Raw genomic sequence first — 13,484 nt, 5'->3', positions numbered from 1 at the left:
TACTAAAATATGAAAAAAGAGAAAAGAAAATAATAAATCTAGAAGATGTATGCTGAAATATGTTGTATTGGTGAAGTAATTGCAAATGGAGCATAGTTTATATCAGCGGTAGTAAAAAGGAGATCACAATCTACTAGTAGATCTCAGCAGGAACCAGTAGATCTCAATGCTCAGTTAGCTCTAGAGATGGTGTGAACTGATTCACAGGACATGGTCCAGCGGCCATATTAGTAATCTGTGGTCGCTGGAGGAGAGGAATTATCTGATGACTTCCCCGGCTCTTCTTTTGATTAGTAGGCCTGGAGCAATGTCGTTGTTGTAGAGTGACATACATGTGATGTCACACCACGTCAGCTAAGCAAAAGAAGAGCCGCAGATAGTGTCAGAGGTGGTTGTTAGGGCTCCTGTCCAGGGACCACAAATGTAGTTAGTTCTCATGCTGGATTCAACACCAAAGAGAGAAACCTGTTCCATAGGTTGAAAAAAGACCTAGGTCCATCAAGTTCAACTGTTCTCCACCAATTGTACATTTTGTCACTGAATTAACTATAAAACATCATGCATAATTCCAGAGGAGGACGATTAGCTGGTCGCAATACACACAGAGCAGATACTGTATGTGCCATGTAGCACACAGTCCAATCGGGCACACCATAAACACAGCGGTAGCGCAATAAGTAATGGTCGGCTATGCTCCTGATTCATACTGTAACAGATGAGAGTTCTTACAGTTTGATTTAGGTTAAAAATATTAAATTAATATTTTTTAGAGCGGCACATGTACAGAGTCTTCACTTCTGATCGACAACAGTAGATGTAATACTGATGTGGTAACTACAGTAAATATTTCATTAGACACAAATTAAAATGGTCTTACACTTCCTCCTATGTATAGTCCTTCCCTGTGAAGTGCCATCGTTTTTATGGTTCCCTCATATAAAGAAGCTCTTAATGATGTTCCTGGAAAAAGAAAACATTTCTATTAATTAATATTCCACAGTGTATGAAAGTAACAAAGTGCATGGTATGTAGTAAATCTGCACAGAACTGTTCAAATCTTCTGTATGTCAATGGATCTTCACTGCAGATTTTACCCATCAGCGAGCGGTGTGAAATCCACAGTGAATCTGAAGCATGGTCTACTGAGAAAGCAGTGCATTTTGATGACACCTTGGGTTGCCTACCAGATGGGATTGTCCTTTACCAGATGGGGTTGTGCTCTACCAGATGGGGTTGTCCTCTACCAGATGGGGTTGTGCTCTACCAGATGGGGTTGTCCTCTACCAGATGGGGTTGTGCTCTACCAGATGGGGTTGTGCTCTACCAGATGGGGTTGTCCTCTACCAGATGGGGTTGTCCTCTACCAGATGGGGTTGTCCTCTACCAGATGGGGTTGTCCTCTACCAGATGGGGTTGTCCTCTACCAGATGGGGTTGTCCTCTACCAGATGGGGTTGTGCTCTACCAGATGGGGTTGTGCTCTACCAGATGGGGTTGTGCTCTACCAGATGGGGTTGTATTGTATCTTATGGGGTTGTCCTCTACCAGATGGGGTTATCCTCTACCAGATGGGGTTGTCCTTTACCAGATGGGGTTGTCCTTTACCAGATGGGGTTGTCCTCTACCAGATGGGGTTGTCCTCTACCAGATGGGGTTGTCCTCTACCAGATGGGGTTGACCTCAATCATTTGGGGTTGTGTTCCACCAGATGGGGTTGTCCTCTATCACATGGGGTTGTCCTCTATCATATGGGTTGTGCTCTACCAGATGGGGTTGTCCTCTATCATATGGGGTTGTGGTCTACCAGATGGGGTTGTCCTCTATCATATGTGGTTGTGCTCTACCAGATGGGGTTGTCCTCTATCATATGTGGCTGTCCTCTACCAGACAGCCCTTTCTTATCTACTATTTTATTTTATAGGGCTAAGAACTTACTGGCTGGTTGCTAACTACCTGCCTGGCGACGATCTCTGCTGGCTGAGAGCGGTCACAGCGATTCTCCTGCTTCCGGTGACATCACATCGACAGATGAGCATCCTATCTTCCGTTCTGTTATGTCGACGAGGCGTCACTGCCAATATTATGCTGAATGGCAGGCAGCTCCCTGCTGCCTAACTGCGGGGAGCTGGCTCTTACATCCGCAATGACACACTTTTGACAGAGTAGACCGGAAGGGTCATAACCACCCTGAGCCCTCTATTAAAGCATGAATAATACCGATCTATTGGACTTATTACCAGCTGTAGGCCGCTCTGTTAGGCTCAGAGCAGTCATTTTCTGTGTCTCGGGGTTAACAGACAGTAGTTGTCCTCCTTTACATCCAACAAACAAAAGGGATGTTGAACTCCAGCAATGGCTACTGGGTTTCACAATTGATTTTCTTTCTTCTTTTGGCTTAAATGCAGAACAAGAAAAAACATTAGAAAAAGAAGAGTAGAGTTTGTGATAACAGAATATTTTTTCTGCTATAACATCTACCCAATGGCCATAGACAATACAGACCCCACACATAAAAGAAAGCAAAAACCTTGAAATTACTACAGTATATGAAACTGAATGGCAAAAAGGAATAATAACATATGTTCAATGTTACTAGTATAGCCTTTCTAACTTAGATGACATAACTTACGATGAATCCTTCCACTTCATCACCCACTAAGCCAGCAATGGCATGTAAGGGGATTTCAGGTCCGACGTTGGAAAGGAGACTGAGATGGCGGTCCTCTTCAGCCATTAAACCATCTTCATTGAGAAGTTTGATTGGTCTATGAATGAATAACACCATTATGTATGAACTGTAGCTAAGTTATTAGCTATTGAGCTTTGCTCAGTATTTATTTTCAGTAGATTTGGTATATTTTATGAGAATGTCATCAATAAACTGAAGCTACGTAATGGGAATCTGTCAACAGTTTTTGCTATGGAATCTTGATAGCAGCTTGATGTAGTGACAAATACCCTAATTCCAGGGATGTTTCATTTTCTGGCTTACTTGGCTGCTTGTTTGTCTGATGTAGATGTAGCAGAGTGAAGACTTCTGGGCTGCGTATAACCCAGACCCTGACTGATGCAGCAGAACCCCATTGATAAAGGTTTGGGCAGCACAGGTGCATTCCACTGATAAGGACAGCCAGTAACCATTTGTGGTCTGGCTGCCCAGTGGAAAAAGTGCACACAGATGAGGCTTGCATAAGGCATAAGTCACACTGATAAATGTGATGCAAAAGTGTCTGAGCAGCCTATTGATCACGCCCATAGTATTAGCAGGCGGGCTGCTCTGCACTATATATACATGCATCACACAAAGGACAAAGCCAAACATAAAGGGTTCTAGCTACATCCTGCTAAAAAGTGCAAAAAAGATAAATAGATATGGGGTATTGGTTACTATTTTGGCCAAAGCAGATAAGCTCACAACCCAACGTCAAGGGTCCCCAGATATTGTGAGTCCCTAACACTAAATATAAGCAAACACTAATAAGAAAAAATCCATAAAAAATCATTTGAAAGGTAACTCACCAAACCCTGACTGATGCACTGGCAGGATGCAGCAGAACCCCATTGATAAAGGTTTGGGCAGCACAGGTGCATTCCACTGATAAGGACAGCCAGTAACCATTTGTGGTCTGGCTGCCCAGTGGAAAAAGTGCACACAGATGAGGCTATGCTTATATTTAGTGTTAGGGACTCACAATATCTGGGGACCCTTGACGTTGGGTTGTGAGCTTATCTGCTTTGGCCAAAATAGTAACCAATACCCCATATCTATGTATCTTTTTTGCACTTTTTAGCAGGATGTAGCTAGAACCCTTTATGTTTGGCTTTGTCCTTTTTGTGATGCATGTATATATAGTGCAGAGCAGCCCGCCTGCTAATACTATGGGCGTGATCAATAGGCTGCTCAGACACTTTTGCATCACATTTATCAGTGTGACTTATGCCTTATGCAAGCCTCATCTGTGTGCACTTTTTCCACTGGGCAGCCAGACCACAAACGGTTACTGGCTGTCCTTATCAGTGGAATGCACCTGTGCTGCCCAAACCTTTATCAATGGGGTTCTGCTGCATCCTGCCAGTGCATCAGTCAGGGTTTGGTGAGTTACCTTTCAAATGATTTTTTATGGATTTTTTCTGATTAGTGTCTGCGTATAACCCAGCCCACACCACTGATTGGCAGCTTCCTGTGTACACTGTACATTGTCAGCCAATCACTAGTGGGGACGGGGTTACACAGATTAGCCTGACTGCTCTGCAATTGAGGTGTAGTCCTGCAGTGATAATCTCCTTCTAATAAAATGCTGATTGTAATGAAGCTATAGCAAACAGCCTAATAAGTGATACATCCCTGGAATCAGGGTCTCAACCCCTGTATTTTGCTGCTCTAAGATTAGCTTGCAAAAACCTGCTCTCAGACTCACTTTAACAAGAAGGTAAACTCAACATTACAGTATTGATGTGGATTAAATGATGATGTGGCATTATATGGTGAAACAACACTGTACCCAATGTAGTTAATACTTGCGTCAGAGCCTCCATCAGGAGCCTTCGTTACCATATTTTAAAAAAACTTTATATCACCATGTAGAGGTGTTCTTTACATCAAACTTAAGGAACCAAAATTTAAGCCCATGATAACTCTTCCTGCTGTATGACATGCTCTAAGTAGACTGGACAACCTATTTAAGGTGACAGTTCCCTTTAAGGGATCCTTCTCAGTCCTAATGTGTAAGCATATACATGTAGCGTTGGACTGAAAACACATAGGAGCAAGTATGGCGTATTATAGCTGGCTGCTGTTAAAAGACAAAATTGAAGTGTCAGTAAGTGAAAGCTTACATTGATTTCAGGTTGTACACTGTGTCACATACTTCAATGTTCCAGAGACTAAGACACTCCTCACTAGACAAACACAACTGATGCCAATCCATGGGGTTGAAAGTCAAATGGGTAAAGTTGGATTGGGTATCTGATACACTGCATAGTGCAATACCTTCCTGCCAGTTCCTACAATGTAAAAAAAACTGTTATGTATAAAATAATTGAATCATTAAAGAGGTTATTGCAGGAATGATTTTCATACTAAAAGACCAGAAGTACTGATTTAACTATTTTAAAATACAAGATATCTGTGCTGCTGGGACTGCTCTAAACAGAATCAGTCTCCTTCCCCTTCTGGCAGCTGACAATATACTGTAGTTTCTTCTTAATCCATATGCAGGAGTCTTCCCAGCTATACTGCCATCTTGCTGTGGAGGCTTGAGACCTTCCAGGGTGAAAAGCTATTTTCATTGGCTGCTCTGTAGTAAAGAGGGTCCACTAGGTTTCTAGAGCGCAGATATCGAGTCGATTCATCAGGTGACTGAGTAAGTGTTTTGGGTTCATAAAGTGTCTTAGACATAAAAGACAAGGTGGTGCCATATTATGTATGTAAATGCCATAACTCTTTACAGGATTGGTTAGGAACCCAGCCGGGGATCCCAAATATATCCCACCTCTGTTACCAAGTTGTCACCAACCAGCCCTCTGCTGCCTCCAGTCATCAGGACAATTACGCAACTGACTGACCAGTGATGGACAAGGCCACGGTTGCTTTCATTGCTAGGTCGGCTGTCAGGAACTCACAGTGATTTTATATATATATATATATATATATATATATATATATATATATATATATATATATATATATATATATATATATATATATACTCCGATACCGTTACTGCCAAGCTCTGCAGTAACACAAGGAAAACTAGCTGCCACCACCAATCGCTTATACAGGCCGATCAGACACCCGTTACAGGTAGCGTATGGCTTCAAGGATGTGGTTATAGAGCAACAACTCTATTAAATGTTATATATTTAATCCCAAAGTACTAAACCTGTGTCAGGGAAATGGCGCAGATCTTAGCGGAGGGACGCTCGCTTTTGAAAACAGTACAGATCTACAGCGAACTGTGTCTTTCAGGACTGACAATGATTATAATTCAAAATCTGTATTTGTCAGATAAAAGTCACAACCACATATGTCCAATGGGTGACCTCAGATAGATGCTGGTCAATGGGATGTGGCTAGGGCCCAAAAAATAATGAGATCCCCAATTTTCAGGTTATCTGCCCACCTGGATATCCCAGGCTAGAGATATTAAAGGGTATATCTGGGATGTGCACGGCGCTGTTCTTCCCCGGAATAAAGCGTTCACAGATCGCTCCTGCCAGTGATTCAGTTGCCACGCTGACGTCAATCTTTTCCTCTCTGTTCTATTGACAGGACCGGACTTCTAAGTTCATTCTGATTGACAGCCGATTTCTACTGCCTAAATGGGGGAGCCGACTGTCAATCACAATGATGTCAAAAGTCACGCCCTGTCGACAGAGCATGATGGAAAAGAAATGACAGTTCTGTCGACGTGATGTCAGGAGAGGCAGCTGAATCGCTGGCAAGAACGGTCTGATAGGATGGAAACCTGGCAAATATATCATTATCCATCTGTCTGATATTAATTTGGAGCTGATGCGCAGGCCATCCGGTGACGTTACGTTCACAAGTTAAGAAAATCAACAATATTCATAATTGGAATCTGGCTCCAAAAAGTCTGCTCTAATCCTTTGAAGACCAAACAAGTATTCTCCGGAGGTGATAGATTTGTCGCATCTCAGCCTCTTGTAATAATAATAATAATAATAATAATTTTTATTTATATAGCGCCAACATATTCCACAGCACTTTATAATTAAGTAGGGACATGTACAGACAATAAATTCAATACAAGTTAAGACAATTTAAACAGTGACATTAGAGTGAGGTCCCTGCTCGCAAGCTTACAATCTATAAGGCAATGGGGGGGACACAGTGGGTGAAAAGTGCTTGTTAATTCAGGTCTGGCAATTATAATAAATAGGGATTTTCATATAAAGCTTCATAATCCGGTCATCAGCCTGTGTGTTTAAGTGCAATAGTCAAGTATCAAGTGCAGTTATTGTGTGCATGGAGGGTGTGGAGACAGATGAATAGTAGGGTGCAGATTCAGAATAATATTTGCAAGGAGGGAACAGGGCAAAGTTAGTAGAAGTTGATATGATAGGCTTGTTTGAAGAGATGGGTTTTCAAAGCGCACTTGAATAGGTCGGGGCTAGATATCAGTCTGATCGTCTGGGGAAGTGCATTCCAGAGAACTGGCGCAGCACGAGAGAAGTCTTGGAGACGGAGGTGCAAGGTACGGATTACGGGGGATGTTAGTCAGTCTTAGGTCATTTGAATAGTGGAGGGCACGTGTAGGGCAATAGACAGAGATGAAAGAGGAGATATAAGGCGGTGCAGAACTGTGGAGAGCTTTGTGGGTGAGAGAGATGAGATTATACTGGACCCTGTAGCGAATAGGTAGTCAGTGTAATGACTGGCACAAGATGGAGGCATCGGTGAAGCGGCTGGACAGAAATATGACCCTGGCTGCCGCATTCAAGATGGATTGGAGAGGAGAAAGTTTGGTAAGAGGGAGACCGATCAGAAGAGAGTTGCAGTAGTCCAGACGAGAATGAATAAGAGCAATAGTAAGAGTCTCAGCAGTTTCAAAGGTGAGAAAAGGTCGGATTCTGGAGATGCAGGTGACAAGAGCGAGTGAGTGATCCGATATAGGGAGTAAAGGAAAGTTGGGTGTCGAATATAACCCCAAGACAGCGGGCATGCTCTTTGGGAGTTATGGTTGAACCCTCCAGGGTTATTTTGATGTTAGGTAGAGTGAGGTTAGTAGAGGGGAGAAACACAAGAAGTTCAGTTTTGGAGAGATTTAGTTTCTGATAGAGGGAGGACATGATGTTAGACACAGCAGACAGACAATCCTCGGTATTTTGAATTAGAGTAGGGGTGATATCAGGGGAAGAAGTGTATAATTGGGTGTCATTAGCATAGAGATGATACTGGAACCTAAATCTGCTGATTGTTTGCCCAATAGGGGCAGTGTATAGAGAGAAGAGGAAGGGGCCTAGGACTGAGCCCTGCAGGACCCCGATAGTAAGGGGACGAGGAGAGGAAGAGGAGCCGGCAAAAGATACAGTGAAGGAGCGGTCAGAGAGGTAGGAGGAGAACCAGGAGAGGGCTGTGTCCTTGAGGCCTATAGAGCGGAGCATAGTGAGGAGGAGCTGGTGATCCACAGTGTCAAATGCGGCAGAGAGATCCAGGAGAATCAGCAGGGAGCAATGACCTTTCGATTTAGCTGTTATTAGATCATTAGACTTTGGTGAGGGCAGTTTCAGTGGAGTGTAAAGAGCGGAAACCAGATTGTAAGGGGTCGAGAAAAGAGTTATCTTTATCTGAGAGATAGCGGATTAGACGGGAGTGGACCAGGCGTTCCAGGAGTTTAGAGATGAAGGAAAGGTTAGAGACAGGTCTGTAGTTAGCAGTGCAGTTCTGGTCCAGGGATGGCTTTTTAAGTAAAGGGGTTATGATGGCATGTTTAAATGAGGAGGGAAATATACCTGAAGAAAGAGAGAGGTTAAATATTTTAGTCAGGTGAGTGGTGACCACTGGTGAGAGAGACTGCAGGAGATGTGAAGGAATGGGGTCACTGTTGCAGGTTGTAGGCCGAGCAGAAGCGAGGAGCTTGGAAACTTCTTCTTCTGAAACAGGCTCAAAGATGTCTAGTGAGCTTGAGGTGCGGCAGGGAAGTGAGCCAAGACTTCATGGCTGTTGTCCAGCAAGTAACCTATTTCAATTACCTGTTCACGGCAGGAGGTCAAAAAGCAACTGAGGTCAGATGAAGTGCTAGCTCTTGTTCCTTTCCAAAGTGATAATTAAGCCATGCTTCAACCTCCAACAAGAAAGTAACACATCCCTTCTTGAGATGGCTTCATGGGTTTTAGTCCCAATTTATCATTACATCTATCACATGGATCATTTATGTAACGGCAGGAAATTCTGACTATTTTTTTCAATACAATTAATATATTTAATGGGAAAACAACAGTGATACTTTACTGTTTACTTGGGTACATTGACATAGGGTTCATGAAGGTGATGAAAGACTACAGTATTTTGCCAAATCCAGGATGCTTGACTAAAGCCCCCGTCTCACATAGCGAGATCACTGTTGCGTCACCGATTTTGTGACGCAACAGCGATCTTGCTACGGGTGACACATAGCGGCGATCGGGTCCCTGCTGCGATGTCGCTGATCGTGCTCGAATGTCCTGGGCCATTTTTTGATCGCTGGTGTCCCGCTGGCCAGCATGCATTGCTGTGTTTGACAGGGACAACGACAAACAACCTCAATACTACAGGTCTGAGAGACAGAGTCTCAACGACCATCATATTGTTCTGTATCGTTGCTGCGATGCTGGTGAGATCTGACTGTTTGACATCTCACCAGCGACCTCGTAGCGATGCACCAGCGATTCCTACTAGGTCGCATCGTTGTCGGGATTGCTGGTGCATCGCCAAGTGTGACGGTACCCTTAAATGTATCTACAATAATGGCATTAAACCATGAGTTCACGGGTAAAACTGGCCACACAAACATGTGCCTCCTTACCAGATAGTAAGTAGGTGGTCTGGAACCGAGGAGTAACTACCTAAGTAGTGTCCTGAATGACTAAATGCCAGTAGGGAATATTCCAGTTGTGCGCCACCTGAAAAGGTAAAAAAAGGAGTCACAAAACATAACTCTACTTTACCTACCTGCAATAAGATAGGAAGTAAGGTGTGGGACAAAGGATCAGATAGATTGGTACGTAGGACGATATTGGATAGATTTCATGGATAAAGGTTTGAGAGATGATAGATAATATCTCCTGTGTATGGGCGGAGATGGCAAAGCATCAGCAAAGCATTGTTCTGCCAACAGCCATCTAAGGTGTAAGATCAGCCTTGGATGGACATTTATCTGACAAATGTTGTATAATAGTGTAGGATTCACGCTCTCGGGGAGGTATTAGGTAGCATTCACACAGACAATGCAGTTTAGTCCAAACCCGAACAGATTACAGTCCATTCTCCTGAAGCAACGTTATATAGAGCAGAGGTACGATCCTACCAGTTTAGGTATCAACTTCAGCCTGATTCCAGCACCAAACAGAAGTGTTCATCTCCATGCATAGTTCACACTGAACAAGCTGCAATTTCCACCCATTAATCGGCAGCGCCAATATATAGACTGCTCAGCTTTCCTAGCTGCCACGTGTGGTCTCCATTCAGAGAGAGACTCTGGATTGTCTCTCTCCCAGCTACAGCTCACATTTTGACTAGTCACGCACCAGCTTCAACAAACCCCACTCTGCTCAACATCCAGCAGACTGACACAAGGTGAATCCAGTTCTCGGTTATTAGTCAAAGCTAGCCAGGTGCATCTAATTAAGAACTACAGTGCTAGCATTTAAGACAGTCATACCTGGCTTTTCTACAACAGATAAATCTGAGAGAGCTAAGAGATGGGTAAAATAAATATACTAATGATAATGGATAGACAAAACTGAAAGATAATTGCTCTCTGAGAAATGCTAGATATCTTGGGAAAAAACAGATATATCTGAGAAATAAACATAAATGTCTGAGAAATACTAGATGGATATAGATTATATATATATATATATATATATATATATATATATACATACACAGTGTGTGTGTGTGTGTGTGTATATATATATATATATATATATATATATATATATATATATATATAGATCTCAGAGTTAATACATTAATACTGTACTGTATTTCTCCAGAACAGGCGCAAAAAGCTACGTGTCCCTAACATTTTAAATAAAATGTGGGGCAGTATTGTCTAGACTGGATGAAATTGTGCCAAACCCTCTGCTGTGAGTAATGTTAGGTTTTTGTGTGGTTTTCTAATTCACTTACAGCAAGAAAAAGATGTATCCTTGCTTGTAAAGTTTGTGAATTTTTCAGTCCAGACATTTTTAATGGAGGCCAGGATATTTTCTCTAGTGATGTCTGAATAGTTGAACTTTAATATATTAATAGATAAATATCTGCCTCCTCACAGGTCCCTCTCACTTCTCATACTGCCATAAAGTCCTTTCACAGGTCCCCCTCAATGCCCAACCTGCAATACTGTTTCCTCACCGGTTCCTCTCGCTCCTCATATTACTTCCTCTCGTGTTCCCATACTGTCACACTGCCCCCTCACTGGTCCCTCTTGCACCCCATACTGCCATACTGTCTCCTCACAGGTCTCCCCCACTCTCCATACTGTCTCCTCACAGGTCTCCCCCACTCTCCATACTGTCTCCTCACAGGTCTCCCCCACTCTCCATACTGTCTCCTCACAGGTCTCCCCCACTCTCCATACTGTCATCCCACAGGTCTCCCTTGCTCTCCATACTGCCACACTGCCCCCTCACAGGTGCCTCTTGCACCCCACTCTCCATACTGCCATCTCACAAGTCTCCCTTGCTCTTCATACTGCCACACTGCACCTTCACAGGTCCCTCTTGCACCCCATACTGTCTCCTCACAGGTCTCCCCCACTCTCCATACTGCCATCTCACAGGTCTCCCTTGCTCTCCATACTGCCATACTGTCTCCTCACAGCTCTCCTCTGCTCTGCATACTGCTTCCTCTGAGGTTCCCCTTCCTGCCCAAACTGATATACTGTCTACTTACAGGTCTCCCTCACTCCACATACTGCCATACTGTCTCCTCACAGGTCCCCCCGCTTCCTCACAACCCTCCCCCCATACCGATTCCTCACACATTGCATGTTCCCTAGACTGTCTCCTCAAATACCCCCCCACCCACCATTACTATAAATCTTCTTTCTTCAGCTCCAGGGGAGTGCTTATCAGAACGGCGTTCACCGTGCCAAAGCGGCGCAGTGGAGTTACGTCCGCAGTATGATGAGATGACTTGATCAAGCTGCTGATGTCGCCTGAAAGCTGGGAGCTGGTATGTTCCAACTTTTCAGACCTGGCTGTTGGTTTCAGAGCTGGCTCTGAGAATGGCCAAATCCCTCTCCGAGGGGTGACAAAACGCAGCCGCCTGGACCAACAATGCCCCCCTGGGCAAATGTCTTTTCCCTAGATATGCCCCTGGGTAGGTAGATAAGTATATTTTCAGAACTTAGAGATAAAATCTATATCTGAGAATAATAGATAAGTAGATTGATGGATATTTGAGAGATGACATCTATTTCAGTCTTGCCATACACTACAGAGTATTCCTCCCGATCCAGGAATGTTCTGGCAGTGATGTAGAGAGTTCCTCCTGTCCATACCGTACCGTTTAGCTCTGCTCTCCTCACTAGTCCTGGGAAGGTAAACACATGGATATTTGGAGGCAGCTTCTCATCACTAAATGCCACAACGTCACTGCTTGGATTAGCGGCGAACGCCCCGATACTCCCAGATGGACCCTGGAACAGAGACTGACGCCTTGTTTCAATGTCAGTAAAAACTATAAAGTTCCCACACGGGTGACACATTGTGTTACGGTTGATAAAGGCGACATGTTTCTGGTTACTTCCTTGAACCCATCTGCAAAAAACAAATGACCGCGTTATGGTCATACAATCGTTATACAATCATTCGGTTACCTGTATACAGGACTCAATAATAGGAAGCTCCTGAGCTCCCTCTAGAGGTGACTGCTGTCAGTTTTCTTTCTATCATTTAACCCCTTAAAGGGATTGTCTGACCGACATACATATTGCTCTAAAGTTCAGCTATTGGTCTAACAATAATAAATGAGGCAGCCACACCAAGTTAGGGCCCCTTCGCTCCAGCACAGGCCACTCCGTGGTCTCCGCCGGTACTGGTGTCACCTGACTGCAGAGGCCTGTGATTGGTCATGGTATGTGCCTTTGATGGCGCACTATTCCACTGGCCTGACAGCCCCAGCAGTTACAATACTGAAGGACAAGACGTCGTCACTTTAACTTGGTGAGTATGGCCCTCTTATTTTATATCATTTTCTCCCTTTAAATCAGTTATTATTTAAAGGGATTGTCTGGCCTACACAAAAATGTTACTGGGGGCATGGATGAGAAAATCCGGCACACTCCGCCGATGTCACCGACACGTGTTTCCAGCACAGGAGCAATGACTGTATTCTTGTATTGTCAGAGGGCAGGATTGGCTGCAGCGGTCAGGTACTACCAGAGAAACAGTGCACAATTCTAGTCACCTGACCGCTGCAGCCAATCACACGGCTGATCTGTACATTCTTCAGATATATAAGCATCACGCTTGTTGTGCGTTTCTGGGGTGACGTAGTAAAAGCCACAACGAACATGGTAAAAATCCCACCTGACTTATTATAAGGCCAAACAACATGAGCTATGCCTGCTGCAGTCACCTACCTGACTTGTAGAGACAAGCTGGGGGGCTCCATGGTCGTCCCCGGGCTCCCTAAAGTTCCCACAACACCAGCACCAAAAGGTAGTTTACACCGGTTGCTAAGAAACACAAACAGCGCGTCCTATTGGCTAAGGAAACACGCTAATTAGCATTCGCTCATGCGCACTGCTCTAT

At 43.9% G+C, this 13,484-nt stretch overlaps 1 protein-coding gene across 5 annotated transcripts in view; it reads right to left on the bottom strand.

Annotated features, from left to right (window-relative positions):
• The window catches only part of CFAP43 (cilia and flagella associated protein 43), a 93,683-nt gene extending 80,237 nt beyond the window's left edge, over window positions 1-13,446 (bottom strand). The window contains exons 1-7 of one of the 5 annotated variants that reach the window (XM_073566104.1): window positions 13,313-13,446; window positions 12,235-12,488; window positions 9,527-9,623; window positions 4,836-5,003; window positions 2,629-2,764; window positions 2,237-2,393; window positions 878-960 (exon numbers count right to left, since the gene is read on the bottom strand). In XM_073566104.1, the coding sequence (XP_073422205.1) occupies window positions 878-960; window positions 2,237-2,393; window positions 2,629-2,764; window positions 4,836-5,003; window positions 9,527-9,623; window positions 12,235-12,488; window positions 13,313-13,344 (927 nt within the window). In that variant the 5' untranslated portion in view covers window positions 13,345-13,446. Of the gene's footprint in view, window positions 1-877; window positions 961-2,236; window positions 2,394-2,628; window positions 2,765-2,991; window positions 3,156-3,518; window positions 3,538-4,835; window positions 5,004-9,526; window positions 9,624-10,027; window positions 10,047-12,234; window positions 12,489-13,312 lie in introns of those variants that run through there. The other 4 variants (XM_073566119.1, XM_073566126.1, XM_073566112.1 and 1 more) reach the window with 4 other exon arrangements.
• Window positions 13,447-13,484: the final 38 nt, after the last annotated feature.

The sequence above is a fragment of the Dendrobates tinctorius genome, unplaced genomic scaffold (assembly GCF_039654945.1).
Source record: "Dendrobates tinctorius isolate UK_male_01 unplaced genomic scaffold, ASM3965494v1 ptg000001l, whole genome shotgun sequence".
NCBI classification, from domain to species: Eukaryota; Metazoa; Chordata; class Amphibia; order Anura; family Dendrobatidae; genus Dendrobates; species Dendrobates tinctorius.
This window is presented reverse-complemented; position numbering and strand designations above follow the sequence as displayed.